The following is a 26,444-nucleotide window of genomic DNA, read 5'->3' on the forward strand; positions in this document are numbered from 1 at the left end:
GAGGCAAACACAGAGTTGAGGCATTCAGCTTTTTCACGTGCGGAGTCAGCCGTGTGGCCGTTTGAGGTGAGGGAGGGGATGGAGGGGGAACAAACACCAGAAACAGATTTGACCAGACGCCACCAGGATTTGGAAGAGGGAGACAGATATGAGAGTTCTGTCCTGAGAACGGAGAGATTTTGTTTCCTGGCTCTCCTGAGGGTGGACACACACTTGTTTCGGGCTTTGTGAAAGGAAATGAGATTTCCTTCCGTTGGATTTGCTTTCCAGGAGACGAAAGCAAGTTGTTTCTGGGCAATAGCCTCACCACAAGATTCCGTGTACCATGGACGGGAGGAAGGGTATGACAACTGAAGACGAGATGGGATAAATCTGTGCATGAGAGAGAGCAATTTACTTTGGAAGAATTCCCAGGATGAGTTGATGTCAGAGGCGGTCGAGATGGGAGACCAGTCCAGATGATTGATGGCTGCTTGAAGACCGTGCCAGTTGGCCTGAGTGAAATGCCAGACTCGTCCGCTGAGGAGGCTCTCTGAGAATGGTCAGAGAGATGTCCACTTTAACAAGCACATGATCAGATGAGCCGATTGGAGCAGAAGAAGAGCAGCAGACATTTTCAGGGAAGTTAGTCATAACCAAGTCCAGAAGAGAAGATGCTCCATTGACTGAGATCCGGGTCAGGAAATTGACAGATTGTGTCGGTCCCAGTGAGTCACAGAAGTCCTTTGCTGAAGAGCCATGGCTGGTGAGAGAGGTACCCACACCCAGCCAACTGGCATGGTGACAATTGAAATCACCACATATGAGGAAGAGAGAGTTGGGATGGGTAGATAGAAGTTGGTCCATATTATCAGACAGCGAGATGTAGATGGAGTCATCACTGTTTGGTGGACGGTACAACACACATATGAACAAAAGGTGGGAGCAAAGGGGAAGCCATAGCCAAAGGTATTCCTGGGGGTGAGGTGGAGAGAGGGCAGTGCAGGGCGAGTGAGGAAGAGAGTTTTTTATAAAGATAGCAACCCCCCTCCAGGACGAGGCTCAGGTCTATCATACATGAGGAGGGAGTAAGCTGGGAGAGATACCAAGGAATCAGAGACATCATGAAGGAGGAAAGTTTCTGTTAAGCAGATCACGTCTGGTTTGTCAGAAGCAACCTGTATGGAGAGATCAGTCAAGTTTGAGCGAAGGCCCCGGATGTTTGAGGTCCATACTGTTAAAGAAGAGGAAGGGGGAGCATCGGATACAGAACAGGGGGGGGGAGTGGTAGGGTAAGATGTGGAAGAGGAGGAAGAGGTAGGGAGAGCTGTTGAAGGTGTGTCAGAGATTTCAGAATAGCTTGGAGAAAGGGAAGAATGTGGCGGATAAAAGGTTTGATGGTGATTGGGTGAGGCGCAGTGAGGTGTTATTTGAGGAGGGGGAAGAGTGAGGCAGAAGGTTGAGGGAGATGAAGGTGAAAGTTGGAAGGGGGAAGAAGCGGGGAGGACGCTTTGAGGAGGGGTGAGGGAGAGTCTCGGAGGGGGGGGGGGTGTGGGGGGAGTTTAGGAGGGAAGGGGCAAGGGGGAAGATCTGAAAGGGATGGGTGATGGGGATGATTTGGAGGGGAGGGGAAAGGGGTTAGATTTAGAGGGGGAGGGGTGATGGGGAAGTTTTGGAGGGAAGGGGTGATGGGGAAGATTTGGAGGGGAGGGGCAATTGGGAAGATTTGAAAGGGATGGGTGATGGGGAAGATTTGGAGGGGAGGGGCAAGGGGGAATATTTGAAAGAGATGGGTGATGGGGAAGATTTGGAGGGGAGGGGCAAGGGGGTGGATTTGGAGGGGATGGGTGATGGGCACGTTTTGAAGGGGATGGGTGATGGGGAAGTTTTTGAGGGAAGGGGTGATGGGGAAGTTTTGGAGGGAAGGGGTGATGGGGAAGATTTGGAGGGGAGGGGTGAGATTGGATTTTGAAAAATGTACGATTAATGGGAAACGAACATTTCTTGCAAAATGAGTTTCTTGAGACCTTCGAGTCAAAAATACGTTTGAGGACGCTGAACGATGGGTGGAGTTCTGGAGAGTTTAGGGAATGTATGAAAGAGGCACTGTAACTGTCAGAGATGGAATTTTTTTTTGGAATGAATAGATTTGGTGAGCAAGTCGAAAGCATCCTTTTATAGAAGAAGAAGAAAAAGGTGTTATCGTACATGACAGTACAGTTCTTCAGGGGACAGTCTAAACATTTTTTAACGACGTGAACACGTTTGGCAGGCCATTTAGCTCAGGATCTATTCTTGTGATGCAAAATGAGTCGCTTTCATTGAAGTTTCGGATGTCGGTCACACTGGAACAACATTCTCATTCTTTCAACATTTTCGTCTGTTTTGGAAATCTTTGATCAAATCGACCGCATCATCATTCACGTCCATTCAGATTCTCCCTTCCACAAACCTCTTGGCTCACTCAAACACGTGTGATCCTGACATTGCTTCTTCCCCGTACACCAGTTTAAACTTGTCGAAAATTTCTTAAACCGTCATCCCTTTTGCCCTATGGAATCCCTCATTTATGTTATTTTAAACTTTAAAGCACCCATGAGGCCTTAGGCGGTACATTTTGCGACTAGGCAGGTGTGCACCTGTCAGTGCAGTCGTGTTGATTACCTCAGAGTTTGCGGTAATCGGATAATGATCACAGCAACCCCTCGGCACTTGTGACAAGTGTCGAGGGGTTGCTCCTCGAGCCCAAACATGAATAAAAGGGGTGGGGTGAAGTACGTCAGGGCTGAGGGGGGGGGGGGGGGAATTTTTTACGCCCACCCAGCAGGAGTGGGGTGGGGAAATGAAGTTTTCCCAGAATTGGCTGTAACGGGGAGTTTGTTTCCGGGAACCGCCTGAGCAGCAGTTCCCAGAATAGGCTGCATCATTTTTCCAGGCTGTCTTGCAACACACAGGCCCCCACTCGACCAGCCACGCCTCTCACCGTCATTCTGTCTGTGTGCTCCCAAGCCCCAGGATGGGAAACTGACTGCGCGGTGAGGGAACCAACCTGCATTCTGACTAGCTGTGGCACACTGACACTGACACTGACATGGCTCGGGTATTTCCGTGTTGTCTGCCTCTATCTGTCTAACTCCTGTGGTGAGCTTGATCGGACCCTAAGGCATAGGATATTTAAGGAATCGCATTTGTCAGTGAAGGAATCCCATTGAGTGTGCCTACGATCGGTATTGGGTACGAGGTTTATTATTCCCCGTTAGCCTTGGTCCAAAATGAGGGCTTATGGATTGGGTTTCGTGCATGTGTGCATCCGTCCACAGCCATATCTCGGGCATGCATGGACCGATTTTGTTCAAACGTGGCAGAAAGACAATTCATAATGGTATACATATGCACATCATTTTGTTTTGCGATTCGATCAAAGATGGCTGACTGGTGGCCATTTTAGTTGTAAAAACTGTTTAACACGTCCTCAACCATTTCTCAGACATGCATTTACTGATCTTGTTCAAACTTGGCAGACAGATAATGAAGGATAGCTTACATATGCACATCATTTTTTCCCCGAGATCAGATCCAAGATGGCCGACTGACAGAGGAAACTTACAGGAACAGCTGATTTTATTCTGAAATAATCAGAATCACTACAATTTAACACAGGTGGAGGCCAATTAACTTGTTGTGTGATTTTAAATGTGATTGGTTACAACTGCGCTAATTTACAATTGATATTATATGGGGTGTGGACACTTATCCAACCAAGATGTTCTAGTTTTGTATTTTTAATTAATTTTCTGAAATTTGTAGAATTTGATTTTCACTTGGAAGTTGTGGGTTACAATCTATAATAATAAAAGGCAGTGTCCGTCCGTCTGTCTCCTCGATAACACCAAAACCATGAAACCCAGCGGCCCCAAACTTGGACCTCCAACATGCATACACCTGGACCTCCAACAGATTGCATTGATGAAAACTGGGTGTTTCGGTGTGTTATAACACCCTTTTTGAAGATTATCAACGAGGTGCTCATAAGAAAAAACCCAAAAAGGCTCACCAATATGGCGGCCCGCCATCTTGGTAAGCCCACTGCCACTTGCTGGGATCTTAAGCCACCATTTTGTTTCGGCATACTCAAACGTGCCTTGCCTTGGAAACACGATTATCATTGCATAATTGAAGCATATCATCAAAATCTGGATTCGGATATGAGGATTGGATGCTGTAGACTAAATAATCTCAAAATCTGGAGTGAAATCTGACAAAATTTACCATATCTTGCGATTTTATAACTAAGTGTATATATGCATTTACTTAAGTGAGGCTGTCATTCTCATTCTGGGGTTAGTTTTTTTATTTATTTAACTTGATAATAATTTTTCACTTAATTCATACTTCCATGGGATAGGGTGTCACTCCACATTACCTGCGATATGTTTTTAAAATTCCTCGGCCATTTCAACCAGAAGCAATCGACGTGCTATCCCTTGCCAAGCAAGCTGTTCCTTATATCACCCATTTCGTTGGAGTGCTTGCTGGGGTACTTAAGCCGTTTCATGAGGGCTCTTAATTAATTGGTCACAAGGCCGGGGAAGTTTTTGAATATGATTAACCACCAATTGGGGAATGCTAATCAGGCTGCTTTTGCAAGCCATGGCGTTACAGTAGACAGAGCTCCCTTGTTTTTAGGTAACCATTTTTTTTATTGACAACATTTTTGTGCGATTATACTAACCCTCCCCTCCCTCCCCCTCCCTTCCACCCTCCACCTTGTCTCTCTCTCCTCCCCCTCCCCTTCCCTTCCCTTCTCCTCTCCCTCCATCCTCTCCTCCCCCGCCCCCCCCCCCCACCCGCCCCTCTCCCTCCCTCTTCTCCCCGCCTCTTTTCATATTCCCATCAGGAAGTGACTCGTTGCCGGGTACTTTTGCGAGTTTGTAAATAAAGGTGGAAAAAGCCTGATTTGATGCATTTTTATTCCAGGATATAAGGCAAAAAAAAGGTGAAAATTTTGAAAGTGGGTGTAGACTTTCTAGAGGCATTGCATATTGTGTCGCAGGTTGTGACCACAGTTAACTGCAGTTGTTTTCCTTTGCCGAATTCTTCCTTTTTCAAGATATTCAAAATTTTTGTACTATGGTTCTAATTGAATTCTTTTCTTTCAGCTTCCAAATTACTTGCGTTTATTTCATAGAAGGTTCTTTGGTCTTCATGTTGGTTTGTGCCTACTGACTTCAAAGGCAGACTCCCAAGGCTAAAGCAAAGGCTAAACAAAGACTAGCTATTCTCAGCTCTTTTATGTGTGAATAAATCAATGCAACAAACACCTGAGCAACAAGAAACATCTGTCAGTCATTTGTTCCAATACTTGTAATTACCTAAGATGGGGGGAGGGGCTGAATGTAAAAAGTGTATTTGTTCTATGATGGTAAAACATGTATGCATAGACATACCAATAAATAAAAGTTGATCTGTACTCTTGCCTCATATTCATATTTTGACCTCAAATCCAAGTTTGTTAAGTATATTGTAATAATAACAAATTTGACTTCTGATCCTGTTCTCATGGCACATCCTCTGTACAATGTACAATAATTACAATGTACAATGTACCACTCTACAATAATTACAGCATGTAATACATTTAGTAAGGCAGTTATGTGTTATGATTGTGGCTTTTGTGGTAAAAGCACCAAAATTGGCACAGTTGATGATCATGACATACTAAATAATTTCAGATATAGGGCCAAGCACATTTTTTCCTTTTACACCCATAAAGTGGGAAAATCCAAGATGGCCGCCATCTGAATCTTGAAAATCTATTTTACGTCATATCTTTCTGAATATATATCACATAGACATGAATAACATATCGTTTTATATGTTTTCACACACAAGGAAGCCAATGGCACCACTCATTTGTCGCTAAAAGGCATTAAAATCCTGATTAAGCTGATATTCATGATAAATATGTCGTGGCCAATGCATAAATATGACAATTTATCATGTTGTACGACTTTTTGTACATGCTTTCAGATAGAATATACATTATATATTATAATATATATATATAATATATATTAATAATATATATATAATATATATAACATATATATATATATATATATAATATAATATATATTAATATAATACTTCTCTTATTTCAGGTGACTGATCACGTAGACTACGGATTTTTATGTTAAGAAAATAGGCTTTTTATGTCTTGAAAAGCGGAATTTTTTTTTTTTTATGTGAAAAAATCCCAAAATATTTTTTTCCCCCGTTTTATTCATTTTTTATTATTACCAAGTTTTTCAGAAATCAGTCAAAAAAAGAACAAAAAATGGTAAGCTTTTTCCTGCACAACATTAAGCACTCTGGGCTAGTAAACAGGTAAAAAATGATGTTCAGGTACCTTTATTGCAACCGCATTGTTTGATAAGTAGAGGACTAGAAGAAATTGATAAGACCCTTTTAGGAACGGTTAAAGTAGGTGTTTGAAATCATTATCTTGGTAATGTTCTCCTTGGTGAGGCGGTGTCGGCGGTCGGTGAGGACGTTTCTGTAGATGGAGAAGGACCTTTCCACGTCGACGCTGACGATGGGGCAGTACCTCAAGAGGGGGATGTCGGCAAGCTTGACTCCAGCCGGCACACCAACCTCAGATCCGTGCTGATCTCCATCCAGGATCAAAGCCACTGTCCTCAGCACACCAATGTCGGGATTGCGCTGCAGCACCGCCTTGAACTTGGTGAGCAGGATCTCCTTACGGCAGCCTCAGATCTTTTCGAGCTCCTCCTTGGCCTGATCAAGGAGCTGGAAGGCCTTGGCCAGCTCCATGCCGGCCTCCTCCAGCTGCTTAAGGATCTTCGGGATGAACGACACGTGGGCATTTAAGAAGACCAAACTGAGCTTGATGTCCGCCTTTCCGAACAGGTCCTTGGCACTCTGGATTGCCATCGCGTCGTCATCGTTCAGCTGGTCCACAATGTCCTTGACGGCCTCGAAGTGCTCGGCGTAAAACACCGCGGCGTCGATCCACGTCCCCCACCGAGTCAAAATGGGCTCCGGGGGGGAGAGAAAGATTGGGCTGCTGCTCCTTCCAAAGGACAACACGCGACGGGGCTTTGACGAACACCTTCTTTGTCGTGGCAATCAGGTCGTTGACGTCCTTGAACATTTCTCGGACTGTCTCGCAGACACGGTGGAGCGCGTGGGCAACGCAAGTCACATGCAGCAAATCCGGGAAGAGTTCCTTCAGGGCATGGCCGGCCTTGATCATATAGGCCGCGGCGTCGCTGACGAGGACCTTGAGGCACTCCGGCTTGAAATCAGGCCAAAGGTAGCGCAGCGTGTCATTGACTGCGTGCACGATCTCCCCGGAGTTGGTCTTCTCCAGAAACATGCACTGGACGAGGTGGGGACGAAAGTACCCCTCCTTGGACAAGCGTCCCGCGATGATGTTGGCCACATATCGACCTGCCGAATCGGTTGTCTCGTCGACGGACAGCCAGATGGGCTGCTGTCCGAGGTCGGCACGGATGCCCGCCAAGGCCTCGTCGTAGCACTTGTCGAGGTAGTGCTTTCGAATCCAGCTTTCATCGGGGATCTGGAGAGTGAAGTGCTTCTCCAGGAATGACCGGAGGGCAGGGTTTTCCAATTTCGACCATGGGATGCCAGCGGCCAGCATGGCCTGGCACAGCTCCTGAGCCACGACGTCGCACTTGTGCCTCTTTCCGCCACCAAAGTCCTCCATGGTGGCTTGTGTGACCGTCCTCTTCTTCTTCAAGGCCAAGTTGCTCTTGTGGCGGTCTCCTCGGACATGTTGGGCCAGCTCAGACTTCTGCTTCGCCCGGAAAGTCTTTTCACAAGCTCGACAGAAAGCCGTGTCACTCGACACGTACTTGAAGGTGGCCCCATCGCCGCCAGCGTTGAATTCCTTCAGCCACTTGTCACGAAGAGCAGCACTCATCTTGATAGGAGACTTGTTCACACTTTGTGTACACTCTCTCACTGTAGTACACCGCCTCACTGCTGTACACGCTGGGGACGCAACGCACGCAAGTGGACGCAACGTTTTGTTTTTGAGATCGATCGCAGTTAAAAATTTCGATCGCAGTTTACAATTTCGAAAAATTCCCTAATTTTTTTTAGCGTTGCCAGACATTTTCGACCAAAAAGGGCATTTTATTTTATTTTTCCCGAAAAAGGGCGAAATTGTTTTCTTCTCCGAAAATAGCAAAATAATTTTTTTGCGCGCAAAAAACCCGTTTTATGTGAAAAAATATTTTTTATTTTTTCACATAAAAATCCGATGTGCACTGATCACTAATCAGAAGTAGAATCCACCATGCCGGCGAAGAAGCGATGTAAGATCGTACAAGATGTCAGTCTGCAACCATCTACATCGGCAGTTGGCTATCCTCCCATCGATTGGAGTCGTTGTGCCCTTTGCCAAGAACATTCTTCAGAGCCTCTCCAGTGCCCAGCAAAATCGAAGAGGACAGATGTTGGGGCTGGGTATGACCGTGTGGGTGACAATTTAACAACGTTTCGAGAATTAGGTGAACAGCCAGTTGGCGTGGACATAGCACAATTAGATGATGGCGATGGTATCCCTCAGACACTTGCCAAACATAGCGCTCAGTGGTACTCATCTTGCCGTTTGAAGTGTTCTTCAAGTCGTCTAGCACGACTTCAGACAGCTGCAATACCTCCATGTGAAAGTGACACCCAAGATCGCCCTTACACGCGGCGACAGTTTTCACGAAAAGACCTACCTTCTCAAGGTGATGTATGTTTCTTCTGTGATGAAGTTGCAACGGAACGTGCCTCTCTGCATGATGCCATGATGCCCAAACTGACCTATCGAGTTAAGCAATGCGCCCTGAAGCTTCAAGATCAAGAACTCATTGCAAAACTTAGCTCCGGCGACCTGGTGGCACAGGATGCCAAATATCATGCACCATGCCTTGTGAAATTGTACAACGCAGCCAGTAGGAAAACAGCCGTAGATCGACAAAGGAACACAGATGGAGTATCTCATGGCATAGCATTGGCGGAACTCTTAGGCTACATAGAAGACACAAAGATGGTAGAGCAATCGGTTGCCCCAATATTCAAGTTGTCAGATCTTCTCGAGTTATACACTGATCGACTGAGACACCTGGGGGTTGAGGTAACTGGCCGTATCCACTCTTCAGACTTAAAAGATCGAATACTTGCTAATGTCCCTGGAATCCGGGCCTACAAGCAAGGCCGAGACGTTCTACTCAGTTTTGATGATGATGTCGGATTTGCACTGATGAATTAGAGTGTGGATAACTGCGACGACGAAGCTATATGTTTAGCTAAGGCAGCACAACTCATTCGTCGAGATATGTTGGAAATGCAAGCAACATTTGATGGGTCCTTTAGGAAAGGCTGCCAAGAACAGGCTGTTCCCAAGTCACTGGTGGCACTAGTTAGCATGATAATGGACGGCCCAAACATTATGAATAAAGAAACTGAGAAGGTGAGACAAGCAACGCTCAGTATGGCACAATTGCTGCAGTACAACAGCTACGTGAAAAGACGCCGAGGTTCCACTGGTACTCATCACAATAAGAACAGAGAGACGCCACTGCCAATATACCTCGGTATGATGATTCATGCACACACACGAAAACGTGAACTTGTTGATACCTTGTTCCATCTCGGACTATCAATATCATATGACAGGGTTATGGATATATCCATGGATATGGCCAACGAAGCAGCCAGCCAATATGAAAATGATGTAGTTAGGTGGATATGTGGCCAAATATAGGAGGATTGTGGCTTTGGTGGTAAAAGCACCAAAATTGGCACATTTGAAGGTTATTATATACTAAACGATTTCAGATATTGGGCCAAGCTTAATTTTTTCCCTGGATGTCCAGAAATGGCAAAATCCAATATGGCCACCGTTCAAATTGTGAGAAATTATGAAGTCTAATATCTTTGCCAATAAATGACATAACAAGACGAATATAGTATCTATTTATATGTTTTCAGCTATGATGAATTCAATGGAATCATCGTTTTGATGATAACATGTACACAAATCAATATGTCAGGCAAAATATTGTCGCGTAACCGTGGTTAACACCACAGTTACGGATGACCGATTTGCGAGACTTTAACTCCCGAGGCGAACACTCAATGGCGGACTCAAGTTCAACACCAACGCGCGGAATAGCGGGACGCAGCGAAGGCTCCGCAACCTTATCTATTAAAATCAAACACCCAGGAAAACTGCGTTCAGATATTATGTACAAAAAGTAATATAAGGGTTTATTAGGAAAAGTAAAGCCAGTGAAAAAGCCCGCCGGTAAATCTAATAACTCTAATAAACCTAAATCGGGACGTCCCCACACGACTGACAGCAAACACAAACGAGGGAGATTAATCACGAAAATAACACGTCCCGTCGTTCAAAATATACGCGGAGATCGGGCTTATCTGTCTTTGTCGTCTTGTATTGTTGGTGTCCAGCACCGCTCCTTCCGGCCCGATCGCACACCACGAGGCCCCTCGCTCCAAGCACCACGCGTCCGACGCAGGCCAGCGGCTCCACTTGACCAGGGACAGGAAGGACTCCTTTCAACTCCACTCGACTCGACGCGGGAGTGCTGGCAGCCAAGTGCCAACGAACTGCTCAGTGCCAACTGGGTGTGCTCTCGTGTGTCTCCTGCGACTCCCTACAACCCGAACTGCACTCGAACTGCGACTGGAATGGCGTGTCCTCTCCAACTCTCCACCACCGCTCAACTCTCTGGTGCCTGCCTGCGTCTGCCAGTGCCTGCCACGAACTCAACTCAACTCCTGAAATGGCGTCCGACCGTCGCCTATATTGGTGGCCGATGACGTCACATTGCGCACTCCTCAGCCAATCAAAGCCTCCCGCGACTCCTGACATCTCCCCCGTTACGCGACCCTGCGGTCCTGGCATAACACGTGCCGGCCAGGTTTGTAGGCCTTTGGAGGTGTACACGGTGGCGGCCAATTGTGGTGGTGTTTTTGACCTGGTTTCCTGTCAATTTAATACGAAGTCCTTGTCAGGGAAAGGGGATTATTTAATGTTGCGCTAAGGACCTAACTAATGTTTATGTGGTTTGCAGTGCCATAATGGACAAAGGTTTGACTACTAGGTGAGACTCACAGGGGCGTTACCTTTAATCCCTCACTATTTAACACTCGAATCTCCAGGTAGATCCACACTCATACATCTTACCCCGACAACCGCCTGAACATCAATAACTTATTACATGTAGAGTCCCTGTCACGACAGCCGAATACCTACCTATTCAGATCTACCTAGCTCTAGATGTTGCATTACCAAATTCATAACACAGCCCCCCCCCTGGAACCGTAGCTCCTGCAAGGTTCACCGCAGGGCTACCATTCCAGCCTTCACACTTACTGTCACACACTTAATTAACCTATGAAATAAATCAGGAAGGGCTGTGGGAAGTGAGTCGGACTACCTACCTACACTTCCTTAACATGCTGAACCCCTTAACCATCATGCAAGTATGTACATCTTCTTCGTTGTTCCTGTGGAGGGAGGAAACAACAACACACAACACTAACTTAACCACAAAACTTAACCATCTTTCCAAACTCAAAACTCTAACCTTTGTACATACCCCGGTCTACAGACCGCGTCCCCCGGTGGATGCCACAAGACACAACCTCACCTGCGGGGCCATCCCCAATGCATCCCACTAAATTTCCACGGGCCCTGTCCAGATGTTACAGGTGAGTGACACGGCTCGGTGGATTTCGCCCACATTCATGCAACACAGACCCCTTAACCACTCATTCTCATTCCATAGGTCATCAAGGCATTGCAAAAATCAACGAAGCACTTATTCCCAATACACCCCCTGCAGGACCATGGCATTGATGTCATTCACGTGTGTGTGCACTCCTCAACTAGGCAGCGGGGAGGTACCGCACAAAAAGATGGTGGGGGCGCATCAGGCTGTGGTGCCCGCAGTCCCAAAAACAAGTCAACCGACTTACAAGTTCATTGCCCCCCCCCCTTCACCTCTTGGCCCCATGACAGCCCAACAGCCCCTTTCCGCCGTTACCTCGCCGGTGAGGGTCTCCACACACACCAGGCTCCTTTGCCTCCTGCTTTCGCGCAGCAACACGGGTCACCGGGGGACTTCCTCACCCCGCGGCGCCCAACCAGACCCTCCACCGACGAGCTCCAATTTCCAGTTACCACCGGCTGCCAGGGGTAATTGCCGCAGAGGGGGGCCCGCAGGCATCGCTCCTCAGAGCTTGCTCTGTACCTGCGGACACACACACCTTTCCCACCCACAAGACCCCAAAACACACTTCCTCCCCCGCTGCCATTCAATTCTCCACACAACTCAGCACAATTCAGTACAATTCATAGATGGTGTAAAAGGTGTTACAAGGCTTGCCATGGCCTGCCAATGTGAAATCCCATTCACAGTTCGAATCATTGAATCCTTACACATTTCCATTAGCACATTTCCAAAAAGCACAATTTATCGCCCCTCATTATCTCCAATAATCATCACTCACTCTCCAGGTTCCACTCTCACGACCACATCAAAACACCTAACCACAATACAAAAACATACGCCACCCACAAGACACTGTGGCTCCCATTCCATCCCCTCACCGGCCATGTCATCACTCTCACCCGCCTCCCAACTCCAAATTACATGTCCCCAATTTCCCAAAGCAAATCCTGAAGCCTGGGACAGTACTCCTCAAAACACTCACCTCAAGCGCAGGTAGTTGCAGGTTGGTCAGGTTCAAGAGTGCCATCCACCACACCTAATTTCCCCCTCACCCTTCCAATCCACTCCGGAGCCTCCCGACCCATGTAGGAGCTCAATCTATCCCCGTGAACTATCTGTGGAAGGGCATGCGGGCCCATCTGAATTTTGAACACCACATCAGTCACCTGCCGAAGCACCACCCCAGGGCCCTTCCAAGGTGAAGTGAGTTTTGGGCACACCCCCTTCCTTCTCCGGGGCCAGTAGAGCCAAACAAGGTCTCCAGGAAGGAAACGAGGTGTGTGAGCCCGAGCGTCATACCGCGTTTTCATCTGCGAAGAAGCCAAGCCAATTTGCAGAGCGTGTCATCATGTCCCGCACTCCCTCTGACCAATCACATTTCCCCAAATTTTGCCCTCCTTCCGGCTGTACTGGCAAGCATGTGGATCCACCTCCTCCGGTGACCTCTACTACACTACTGCATTTGGCTACGATGGCTCCGCCCCTTATAGTGCGGGGGCTGTCGGACAAGTTGAGCAGCCTGACTGCCAGCATAGGCCCACGGGTGTCTATGAGGGTGCGACCCACCATTAATTCCTCCGTCCCCTGCGAGGACCACGACTCCACTAGCCCCAGCTGGCCAATGGGTTGAGCACCTGCTGCTAACTCTGCCATCACGACTCTCTCGGACCTGGGAGGCACGGTCACAGTGCGCGGCACCTCCAGCCACGTCCCCTGCACCTCCTCGTCATCCCCCAGTCCCATTAACTGCAGCCTCTCGGTGCCCAACCACATATGACCACGCCCAAGGTCTAATTGGCAGTCATGTTCCACCAGGAAACTCAGTCCCAACAGACACTGATCGCACACCCCCGCCACCCACACAACCACGCTGACCTCCAGGCCACCCAACTCCATCCTCACCACTCCGCGTCCCAATATTGGTGCCGTTGCCCCCGTAGCCAGTTGAAGGCTGTGTCCTTCTACCCTATCAATTTTGTCCCAGCCTCCAACACTCTGGTCTAGCACACCCGGATTGATAATGGTGTCACTGGCTCCAGTGTCCACCACAGCCTCACAAAATTCTCCCTCAATTTTGCATCTAACCCTTAGATTACCCTTGCCAATTTGTCCGCAATTCACTACTTCCACCAAAGGAGGGCGCTTCTCCACACACTTGCCAGCCGAGCATGGCCCCGTATGCTCGGCTCGTTCTAGTTTCCCGCACACTCTACCTCTATTGGCCCAGGCGGAGGTGGTGGTCCTCTGTCTGGCATCTGTGGACCTACTGGGGGCCCCCTCCTTTCTGGACTGCGAAGCCTGTCAGGAGGTGGGGGCCCATATGGTTGCCGACAATTCCTCTGACTGTGCCCTCTTCTCCCACATCTAAAACAAGTCCCCAAGAACGGACCCCTCTGGTAGCCAGGTGGAGCCCCCCTTTCTCCCGGCCCAGCCCGATAAAAATCAGGCCGTCCTGATGGCCAACCTGGACCACCCTGTCGTGACTCGCTCCCTGCAATTTGTCCCCCCATCAAATTTGTCAGCTGGCGGCTGATTCCCCTTAACATTCGCCCGATGTCATCCTCTGGCTTTTCCCGATCCCGCACCTCGGTCTGCCGTACCGTCACAGGTGCCCTCTCCGATGCGCGGTTCGACCTTCTCAAAAAGGTCAGTCTCGCCGCGCATTCCGCTGCCCGGTGCACCGTGGGTGGGTCCTGTAACTCCACCAACGTCCGGACCTCAGGATCAGGGAGAGCCGCCATAAATTTTTCTATCGCCAGCTTGTCCCACGCCTGTGCTGGTAGGTCCCTGTATGCTATCCTCACAGACTGGTATATATCCTGGGCCAGCTCCTGCAACGTCTCATTAGGCTTTTGCCTGCGATGCAGCAGCTGTGCCCTGACCAGGTCGCACCTTGCGCCTGTCCCGTACCTGTTATTTAAGGCCTCACAAATGGCCTTGCTGGTCAATATTCCCTCTGGGACTACGTTCAACACGTCGGCGGCTGACCCACGCAGTGTCGCCACCAGATTCCCCATGCGCTCCCGCTCTCCCCAACCATTGAGCTGAGACACGCACTCAAATTGTGTCAGGAAAGCCTCGAGGCTCCCTGATCCGTCAAAATGTACGAGGGGGATTGTTTTTCCAGAGACTCTATTCCCCGATTCCTCTCTGTCCAAATCCAGTCCGGGGCCAAAACACCCCCCCAACTGGGTATTCCGTTTCGGAGCCTCTGGTGTCCAAATGTGGCTCGTGGTGAGGGTCTCCTGGGTCACCTTAATCTGGTCCTGAAAATGTTTAACCGACCTACTCACCTCTTCCTTCAGGCTCTCTTGAACCCGACCAACCTCCTTCTTGATGGTATTGTCCCAGATCTCCAGTCGCTCCTGCATAAAATCACTCACCCTTTCATTATCCATTAGTGGCCCCCACAGGCCTTTCTCAATTAACCCTTGCTCCTGCTCTTTTATGCGGGTTTCCAACCCCCTCACCTCCTCGGCCAATTTGCCCCCTTGTCGGTTGAGCAATCCCCATTCCTCACTCTGCTGTAGCATTCTGGCATCCACCCGGCCCCGATAGCCTTCCAGGTCCCCATTTGCTTTATCAATTCGAGCATTTGTGGCACCAATCTGACCCTCCAACTTTTCCCCCATTTGGACAGCCTGCGTCACGCCCTCCTCTATTTTTGACATTAATTCTTCCCGTTTCAATTCAATTTCCACCCCTATGGCTTTTTCCATCTCCCCCATTTGAGTTTCTACTTTACCCTCAAATTTCCCCAGTCTGTCCGTAATTTGGTTTTGCACTCTCCCTTCTATGCCATCAATTCGTTCCCCCAGCTGCTGTGCCATTTCCCCAATTTTTCCTTCCAATTGTTCATTCCTTTCCTTTATTTCATTCCCTTGTTCATTCATTTGTTCATTCATCACCTCCATTTTTCCCTCCAATCCATCGATTTTGCTGACCATCCCTTTGATTTGTTCTTTCAATCCCTCCTTTAATCCTTCAATTTTATCACTCTGGGCATTCAGTTCCCCTTTTAACCCATCAATTTTATTTCCCAACCCACTTTTCATTTGTCCCATTTGTTCCTCCAATCGATCACTCATTCCCTTCATTCCTTCCCTACATTCCTTACTCATTTTATTTTCCAGCCCGTCAATTTTTCGAAGCAATTGACCCAACATCTGGTCGGTTGTCGGGGCCGTTCCTACTGCTCCCGACTCCCCGGTGGGGGAGGGGGATAAGTTGGTGCTCGGGACGAGGGAGGTTCCAAGGCTCACCTCTGCATCTAATTCCCCTATTTCCGGCTCACTCCCGACGCTGACGGAGGCCTCGCTGCGTACTTCCATCTCATCAATTTCCGACATCCGCTTTCCGGAAGATTGTTTCCCGCGCGCGTATTTATTTTAATACCAAAAACACAATTTAAATTTGACGAAGACGCGATATCGCGCTCCGTATGCCCAATTGATTATTAAATTTCTCCGCCTCGCCTATACAAATTTTGCGTTCGAACGTCGGACGCAATGTACGCCCGACCGTGTCGATGTCTCGCCGCGGACAAAAAAATTTGTCCGACGGGTTCAAATCCCACTCCTGACACCACTTGTCGCGTAACCGTGGTTAACACCACAGTTACGGATGACCGATTTGCGAGACTTTAACTCCCGAGGCGAACACTCAATGGCGGACTCAAGTTCAACACCAACGCGCGGAATAGCGGGACGCAGCGAAGGCTCCGCAACCTTATCTATTAAAATCAAACACCCAGGAAAACTGCGTTCAGATATTATGTACAAAAAGTAATATAAGGGTTTATTAGGAAAAGTAAAGCCAGTGAAAAAGCCCGCCGGTAAATCTAATAACTCTAATAAACCTAAATCGGGACGTCCCCACACGACTGACAGCAAACACAAACGAGGGAGATTAATCACGAAAATAACACGTCCCGTCGTTCAAAATATACGCGGAGATCGGGCTTATCTGTCTTTGTCGTCTTGTATTGTTGGTGTCCAGCACCGCTCCTTCCGGCCCGATCGCACACCACGAGGCCCCTCGCTCCAAGCACCACGCGTCCGACGCAGGCCAGCGGCTCCACTTGACCAGGGACAGGAAGGACTCCTTTCAACTCCACTCGACTCGACGCGGGAGTGCTGGCAGCCAAGTGCCAACGAACTGCTCAGTGCCAACTGGGTGTGCTCTCGTGTGTCTCCTGCGACTCCCTACAACCCGAACTGCACTCGAACTGCGACTGGAATGGCGTGTCCTCTCCAACTCTCCACCACCGCTCAACTCTCTGGTGCCTGCCTGCGTCTGCCAGTGCCTGCCACGAACTCAACTCAACTCCTGAAATGGCGTCCGACCGTCGCCTATATTGGTGGCCGATGACGTCACATTGCGCACTCCTCAGCCAATCAAAGCCTCCCGCGACTCCTGACATCTCCCCCGTTACGCGACCCTGCGGTCCTGGCATAACACGTGCCGGCCAGGTTTGTAGGCCTTTGGAGGTGTACACGGTGGCGGCCAATTGTGGTGGTGTTTTTGACCTGGTTTCCTGTCAATTTAATACGAAGTCCTTGTCAGGGAAAGGGGATTATTTAATGTTGCGCTAAGGACCTAACTAATGTTTATGTGGTTTGCAGTGCCATAATGGACAAAGGTTTGACTACTAGGTGAGACTCACAGGGGCGTTACCTTTAATCCCTCACTATTTAACACTCGAATCTCCAGGTAGATCCACACTCATACATCTTACCCCGACAACCGCCTGAACATCAATAACTTATTACATGTAGAGTCCCTGTCACGACAGCCGAATACCTACCTATTCAGATCTACCTAGCTCTAGATGTTGCATTACCAAATTCATAACAATATGTAAATTAGTTCGCGAAAAAATGTGAAATGCAGCAATTTTTCAAGGTTTAGAAAATAATTTAACACACATGTACAAACAATCACATACTTTATTGTCAAAGAATATGACACCATAATATATAACCATGTGTGTATACCTTATCACATACATGTATATCGTTATTCAAAACACTAACAAAGAAATGAACAATATTTTTTTAATGTGACCAGACGAGGAACAAAACAGCATATCAACAAAATAAGCAAAACAAAATGTTGAATAGACCATATATATCAAAGAAAAAATCTAGCACTGAGTGGCACACTTATTGACACATTTACTGTATAAAAGAAATTAATTTTTGTATATAATTATAACATACCAATAACTGGACAAAACCTACACTACGAATCATTTGGTAATTACATACGTGTAGATCTACGTGTCCACACAAATCAAGAATAGTTAGCAACGGAACAACTAAACAACACAACTTAATGGCTATCATTATGATCACAATTACCAGCGCAGTTGCAGAGTGACGTGCACTTCAGATCAGCTTTGACACATTTGCAGAGTCCCCTGGCCTGCGTCCCTTCTTACAGCCACACTGTAGCAACTCTGAACAGGACACTGCTGCTTCTGGCAACAATGTCCACAATGGCTCCCATCCTCATGAAGTATTCTTTTTCCATCCCCATGACTCTGGCGAAGGAACATCTGGAGCTCGTATGTGTGCCTGCCCCCAAACATGTTCTCCCTGGTAAATGGCAGGTTTTGCGTGCTGCAAAAGCGCTGCGCTAGTTGGTGGGATGGCATCGATGGATCTTGCTTTGGTAGTGAATAGATGTCTCCTGGCTGAGTCAGCAGTAGCTTCAAAACTCGTTCTGTCATATAGCAGCACTACATACGACTCTAGTACTGACATACAATCATCATTGAAGCTTGCTGGCATTGCAACAAGTTTCGCAAATACTGCAGTAACTGCATTGAATGCTTTCCATGTGTCAAAGGCAGTTGTCTTGCCCCTTCCAGCAAAGGAAGAGACCGTGTCACAACCGGTGAATGCGTGGAACATGGGAAGAGCTCGTGCCTTTTCTGCACCCAAAGATGTGGCGATTTGATGAGCTGGGATGTATCGAAGGTGTTTGCCAGTACCAAACGCTATCCAAAGTTGCATGTTCTCGAGTTGCACAACAGTCGAGACAGCCAGGATGACGACATCCGTGTCCACTGTACGCAACATCAGCCTGCGATAACCTTTCTCTGCTGCATCCATGACGTGCAGAAACATTCTGGTGTCGGCCTCTTCGTGAGTACAAGGTGCCAACGATGAGACATCCTGATGAACACGAGAACAAAGCACATTCTCGCCGCATGTTGAGAACACTTCCTTCTCTGTCGAAAGATTTTCCTCCACTTGATGTGCCAAGAAATCAAAGAGCTCAGTCTTGTTGTCATCTATTCTCAGAAACTCCTGCTAGTTTCCTGGGATTGAGTTGGCTGTTGTGACACGCCTTCTGACGCCCTTTCCTCGTTTCTCTCTTGTTGTATACTTTAGACTATCTTGGCGATACACATCCCAAATAATGTCAACTCTGTTGGATTTTGCCAACTGTGCCTTGATGTACAGCAGGACAGGAACACTAGTGTGGCGTAGTCTTGGAAGGTTTTCGCTCCCACTGGCCTCAGCATATTGACGATAGCAGCTCCATCCAAAATGATGACGTCGACTGTTGGCGCCTCGCCTTCAGATGTACAAAGCTTCTCTAGACAGTCGGTTCGAGCCGCTTTGGTACCAAGCCGTAGTTTTCCCAACTGAGACAAGGCTGGCGGGTATGCATGGTTTTCATGCTTGAAAAAGTTTTCCAAATCACCGTCACGTGTTTGGCATGCGATGTAAAGCCTGAAGAACAGTACACAGTCACTCTTGAGTGATGCTACCATCTGTGTCGCTTTGGATGGAGTCCTTGTGGGTGGCCGGCTGAACAAGGCCAATCTGTTTTTGGGAATCGTATCCGATACAGGTGTTGTTCGCTCAATTAACCGCTGAGTGACATAGCTGTCATATTGGTCCTGACCCAGCTTCTCTATCCCACGAAAAGTTTTAGCTACAGCTTGTTCTGGGATGTCTCTGGTATCTAGAACCAGAAGGTCGCCACTGTCTTCCATGAATGGATTACCGAGGTCTTTGATTACTTGCACAAGAGCCCTGATCTCGCTGGCAAAGGAGACTTGTGCGGATGGTGTATGCTCATGATGCCTGACTTGGTCTTTCCCAGTGTTGTTATCTGAGCAAACTGTTTCGAAACTGTCTATAGCCCTCGCGATTTCTGGTCCAGCTACCATCCACCTCAGTAGAGCTCTAGGATTTTGCATCAACCTGATTGCCCCACCATCTCCCTTGACGATTTTGTTGTTTTGTTCATGTGCCTGGTCGATAGCCATGGCTGAGAAGGGGCGAGTCGTCTTATGAACAATGAAGCTGCCTTGATCGAACTCCTTTGCTACTTGGGGAAGTCGTTGGTGTAGTGTTGTCATATCACGTATGTGCACGGGAACCCATCGAGCATAGTGAGTGTGGTCCAAGTCAAAGAACCAAGGAGCTAATGCCTTCAGCACAGGAACGTAGAGTGAAAAGTTACCATCACGAAGTGACCGGACATAGACCAGGAGGAGACATTCCAGGTGCATGACCATATACCAGTAGTGGAACTGTGGAGAAACCTCAGCTTGCTTCACACACCAATCATCAAACGACAGTGGTGCACTTGTTTCCATGCTATACACATCATAAGCTGTGTGGAGCAAAATTGATAATGCACTGGAGGTGACTTGTTGTGCATGTCTAGTGCGCTTGACATGGGCACCTTTGAGAAAGGAGTCAGCCGTTCCTGCTGTCGCAATACCTGCTTGGGTAAGAACATTTGTCCAGCCACTGCCATCCAGCAAATCCCCGAGAGTGGTCAAAGCAGCCATTTCTATATGCAACCCTCCAAGTAGGATGACAAAGTTCTCTTCGCCGTACACTTCTGGCCAGTTCCATTGGATGAGCTTTGCGATCGCGAACAAAGGCTGATCTACTGTGAGCACAGGAATCTGCCCAGGGTTCAGATGTTCGACAGCTTGTTTGATAACATCCATCGAATGACGAATCATGGCCACTGACTTTGAGTCATCCGGGAACAATGGCAGAAGTGATGTGATGGTGACATCGAAGTTACGTGATTGGTTTTTATTCGAGTGGAATGCAGCCCAAGCAATCGGATCATCAATATTTTGGACCTGTTGATTTATGAGTCGCTGTGTGTTTTTCTGCCATTTCGTCTCGTCTTCAAGAGCAGCCTCCAGAGGAGCAGTGTTACTTGTGAGTGGACCTGTCGTCTCTGGGATTTCTGGATCTTTCTTTCTAACTGCCACTGGAGTCAGGATCGTGTAGGTTTCCGGAAGTTGTGGTATCTTCTTGTTTGTTGTCCCTGGTTGTAAGTTAGCTCTTTCTCGCTTGGTGCCATCAGTCTCTTTTTTACGATTTTGGAACAGCGATATGCCAGTGCCATGAAAGGAATCACGAGCAGTGTTCGAGCTGGGATTGTGGTCAATGTTATCCACCGCCGCAGTCGTGAAGAGACGATCTCGAAGAATGAGGGGGCATACAACACCATTATATACTTTGTCAAATGGCACAAACCTTTATATAAAGGGGCCTTTTCTATGCCCCTAGCATTTTACCCAAGAATATGTATATTGTTGTGGAAATGGTGCCTCGGAGTTAAGGCCGAAAAAAATATATTGCTTGTCTCTGATCAGACCAAAGTTCCAGAATTGATGCGGCCATGCGTTTTTTTTTTTTTCTTGTTTTTTTTTGAAAAGCATGGATTGCACATATAAAGGTGTTGTTTTTTTGTGCCCTCATGCCTTGCGGTCCTCCTCATCTGCCATGGCGCCGTCCAGAGAGAAATTAAAGACAGCCAATGGGACAGGTCGGCCTTTTTGTAAATAATGAACACAAGCTTAAGTTATTTTAAAATGTATTTATTCTGAAAATCATTAAGTTCTTCAAGCATATTATAGACTGCCATTTCATTCTCGAGATCGCCTCGCCGTACTGTCAAACATTCCAATGCGTCGAACGCGTCAACACTGCGCATGCGCAAGTGGTCTAACAGGCCGATGGTCTCCCACGATCTCTTCTCCCAGTCCACCAGATTATCACGGACACTTACAACTTCATGACAAAGGAGATAGAAACCAGGCCTAACGAGACCACCCGCAGCTCTCTCGACATTCTGGTTGCTTCACACGAACCCAACAAAGATCGTCATCGTTTCAATAAATGACAATATCCAGCCGATTGGATTCATGACGTCACGGCACACAAAACTACTCATATCTCTGGAACGGCTGGTTCGATTTGGACAAACTAAACGTACTTTTGTAGGGGAGAACCGTGCGCGAACGTCGATACCAATGGCGACCCTCACAGACCCGTATTTCCCGAGATAGTGCGCCGGCCCGGCAACAACAGGTGCGCCCTGTTGTAGATAGGCCTACCGTTGGAAATTAAAAAAAAAAAAAATTTGTTGACGTGCAGGGTCAAAATCGATGCGCGCGCTGACCAGAGACCGGAAATAAATTTTTCTCGGCCTAATACTGCTTGGTATCGTTCAGTTATATCCTTGTATGTCTCAGCATTATTGTGATATTCGGTATGCGTCGCTTATGTAATAGACAATGTCTTTTCCTAATGTGTTTTTAAAATCTCAACTCTCTTGACCCCATTTTTAATGTCCTTCCCTCTGCAATCTGTCTTTATGTTCCTTTTTGGTGTTGTACTAGGCTTTGAGGTGCTAGCTGGGCGCGGTGCTAGCCAAAATACTTTTGAGGTCTGAGCCAAAATACCCCCAAATGATGAAAGTTGCAGTGGAGTCGGTGGAGTCATCAGTAGCGTTCAATGGCTCAGTGGTCACAGACTGGTTTGCCCAGCCCATGGACTAGGCCACATGCCAATGATGAGTGAGAGAGGCGTGGCATGTCATCAGTGACATATGGGCCTGAGGGGACAAAAGGATTGCGTAAACAGCCAAAGTGAGGAGAGTTATCCTGAATTGACGAGGGTGAAACCACAGTTTGTACCTCTCCGATTCTGGGCTGAGCTATGCCCTGCTGGAGCTTCTCTAGCCTCTTCTCTCCTCAGCCCATCTCCGAGCCTTGACACTACGTCCCAAAAAAAGACGACTGAAAACCCTGTACCGCACTTGCAAAAGGATGCTGACCCTACAGATCATACATCCACCCTGATTTGACCACCATTGTGCAATTGATGGTATTTTTTCATTTGTAGCATAGAAAGAAGACCGTGTTAATATGCAACTTCTGCCTTTTGTTAGTCTGTGAAAGATGCAGAACCACTGCTAAAAGCAGTAGCAGCTGCTACCTTCTCCACAAGCTTCAAAAAGAGTTAGGTTTGTGCTGTGAGAAATTGTTATCCATTGGTGCCTTCTAACAGGGATGGTGATTGGTGGCACATGTGCCACACCAGCATGATGCATATAATATTTAGTCTGCTGGTTATTAATTTGGTGAAAGCTTCTACTTGCTTTTGTAATTTTTCAAAATTACTGTCGGTTGTTCAGCAAATCTGTGCAGGTCTTGGATAAGCTTCCCTTTCGTTTAGCAATTCCTGTAATGCTGACTCAACAATAGCTTACGATCTGCTAAATGACAGTTTTCTGTTTTACAACACTCTCGTTCTATTACTCATTTGTGTCTTACACTTTTATTCAATTCCCCGTTTGCTTTGACAACTCGTATTTGTGTTTTCATTTCTGAATTTTTAGCCCGCAGCAGGAGACAGGGTTTTGCAATCACTTTTGTGTTTCTGTCTGTCTGTCTGTGTCTCTGTGTCTGTCTGGGCTGTAACATCTTTACCATTTGAGCTTTTGTCATCAAATTTTCAAAAAGCTTTATTATGCGTATGCGAATATGGAGAAGACAAATTCATAATTCGGTCAAAAGGTCAAAGGTCAGCATCACATAAAATTGTCAATTTTCATCCACTTTACTTTAAATTTAAAGAATTTGCATATTGGGTCACTGAATTGGTTCACCAATCAAAAGCTAGATGCCGTTTGTTTTTTAAATTATTTTTAAATGTATTTATTTTTAATTGTTTTATTATTTTTATTTTTTTGGATTAAAAAGTCAATGTTGCATAAATCGTCAATTTTTGTCCGATTGACCTGAACTAAGCTCGAGTTGATGTGGGATTTATGAGTGGTGATATGTTGTAGCCACCTTTTTATACCGTGCGTGCGGAGGAAAAAGTGAGGTTGAGCAATTGGATCATGTACATCTGTTCGTCTCTTATTAGTTAATGATAATCAGTTTATGATCGAGGAACAGCTTATTTAAATTGAATGTTATATTCTGAACACCAGTGGTGGTTCGTTTGCAGCCTATGGCTGCTGGTTGCATCATTTTCTGGGGGCATTGCTGCCGGTGATTCAATGCCTCTCTATCACCAGTCATCTGGTACTCATTTTGCTGACCTTGCAGGATGACAGGCTGAGTCTACCCATCTGGTGTTAATTCAACGGCTGACAGGGGCTCCAACTCAGGACGCTATCATCTCAAGCCAGCCATCTTAACTGTAAAGCCAACACCAGGCTTTTGAGCACAAATTGGAACGCTAATCGGAAGACCAGTCTTAATTTTTTTTTTTGTATCATAGTTTGGCTCCGAATTTGTCCCGATTGCACATGCGCAGAGAGGAGCGAGTTAATATTTTTGCCTGCCTGGCAGTCAAACAAAATTGAAAATCATTTCAAACAGAAAAGTTGCTGTTTTTAAGGATGTCATAAATGACAAACAATAGGCATGAATAACTAATATTATGTGATATGGTGATGTAATCGACACTCTTGAAAATGTCGTTAAAACTGAAATTGATCAATTTATACGACTTTTACAATCTTTATTCTATTTAAATTGAATTATATATTTGAAGACTAGAACATAAATCACCTTATCACTTCCAAGAACCTACAGCTTTGCAGTATTTCAATTCGTATAAAGGGTCAATGGGGGTAATGTTCGGGATTTCTTCTAAACCACTTCAATAGCACTAAACTTCCGGATTTAAAAAAATTGATCATTAAAATCATTATATGTTATTAAAATTGAAGTAGCAATGTGTATGGTATCGTGTTCTATGAGCTTTATGGTTGAAGCTGGGGGGGGGGGGGGGGGGGGGGGTTGGGCAGCAGGCTGTGGGCGTGGTTTCATAATTGCATATAAAAGGAATCGGAGATGAACAAAGGTTGGTGGGAGGAGGCTATATGGAAAGAGTCAATTTGAAAAGGTGAAGGTTAGGTCACACGGTTGTACTATTGCACAAAGTTGAATTGTCTCTTCACCATTGACCCGTAATTTTACTTTGCCTCTTTCATTGTTCTTCTTTCATTGCCGGTGCCATGATGGTGAATTTTTTGAGGGTGTTGATCCTCATGGTTCGGCTTTGTTTCAGAACCCTATGTTGCCAATTTGTGAATGTTGTTGTATGAACGTGTGTCACAAGTTGCTTTAATTTATTTTAAATTGGAGGTGGTAGAGTAAGGAATTGGTGTTTTTTTTCCTGTAGTTTGTCTCTAATTTGACGTAGCTGCTTTTTTACTGTTTGAATGGTGTGTTCAGGCTCTTGAAATGCCAAATTATTGTCGTTTTTTTTTTTTGTTGTTCATCCTCCTCCTCCCAGCCCTCATCAATATGGTAAAAGTGATTTGTGTATGGGGTTCATCATTATGCGGCAGACAGTAGCTTTGAGCAGAAGGCCATGCAATGCCGGGCGTGGTGAGTGGGAAGGGATTGGATGCTCGCGATGAGGTAATGCTTTTAAAGCTGAGCTCACCGAACGCCTTGTGCTCGTCTGTTTCAGATCGATTGCCTTCCTGATTGCGGATTATTTTTGTATTTGTTTTCGCACATTCTCTCGGTTTTTTTTGTTCGTCTTTCTTGACATCTTTCCGACTGTTGCTGTTTTGTTATTTTGGGGGAATCCTGTTGTTAGTGTGTTTGTGCGGAGCCTCGTCTCTAGTCTGCTCTTGCTGAGGTGTGGAGCCTCAGGTTGGGTGGAGCTGATCAGATTTGCTGCCATGCTTGGCTTCACTGCATTCCCAGGCCTGGAGCTGGTCCTTTGTGGCATTCCTTCACAGATTGTGGAAGTTGTGCAGGTTGTTCTTTGTGGTAAAGGTAAGAAGCAGTTATGCTAGCCAGTTGCTTCTCCATTTTAATTTTTACCCCAGCAACCCCATTCCACCCGATGTTGATAATTCTCCCTCACCCCTCAACCCCCCCCCCCCCCCCCCCCCCATTTACTCTTCCACCGCTCCAACATTTTGTATCTATCGCCCTCTTTCTTACTCAATATTCTCTCAGCTCTTGTCTTGGTTAATTGTGTGCATTTAAGATTAGTGGTATCCCTTTGATCTCATTTTGGCCATAGCTTTCTTCACTTCACAATGTGTGTATGTGTGTGTATGTGTGTATGTGTGTGTATGTGTATTTGTGTATTGTATGCAATTATTTCTTTATTTTGTGCCTATGAGATGCTGCATGAATTGGGTGTGTCCCACAGTGTGCAGCGTACTCATCTTAATGCTATTATTCCTTCATGGCTAATGCAAATAATTTATTATTACCTCCACCATCGAAGGTGGGTGGATGTTACGTTTTCACCCGTCTATTTGTCTTTGTCTATTTGTCTGTCTGTGAATAGAATGTCTAAAAAAGTTGTTTTTTTTTATTTTAATTTTTTCAAGAATTTTTTAAGT

The 26,444-nt window shown here is 46.6% G+C and overlaps 1 protein-coding gene across 2 annotated transcripts in view; it reads left to right on the forward strand.

Moving 5' to 3' along the window:
• ARHGDIA (Rho GDP dissociation inhibitor alpha) overlaps positions 1–26,444 on the forward strand; it is a 115,753-nt gene that overhangs the window by 32,835 nt on the left and 56,474 nt on the right. The window contains exon 1 of one of the 2 annotated variants that reach the window (XM_068110483.2): positions 25,498–25,863. The exons of the other annotated variant lie outside the window; for it this stretch is intronic. Within the exon in view, the coding sequence (XP_067966584.1) occupies positions 25,767–25,863 (97 nt within the window). The 5' untranslated portion in view covers positions 25,498–25,766. Of the gene's footprint in view, positions 1–25,497; positions 25,864–26,444 lie in introns of those variants that run through there. 2 annotated transcript variants of the gene reach the window in all.

This window comes from Myxine glutinosa, chromosome 3 (assembly GCF_964187855.1).
Source record: "Myxine glutinosa chromosome 3, kmMyxGlut1.1, whole genome shotgun sequence".
NCBI lineage: Eukaryota > Metazoa > Chordata > Myxini > Myxiniformes > Myxinidae > Myxine > Myxine glutinosa.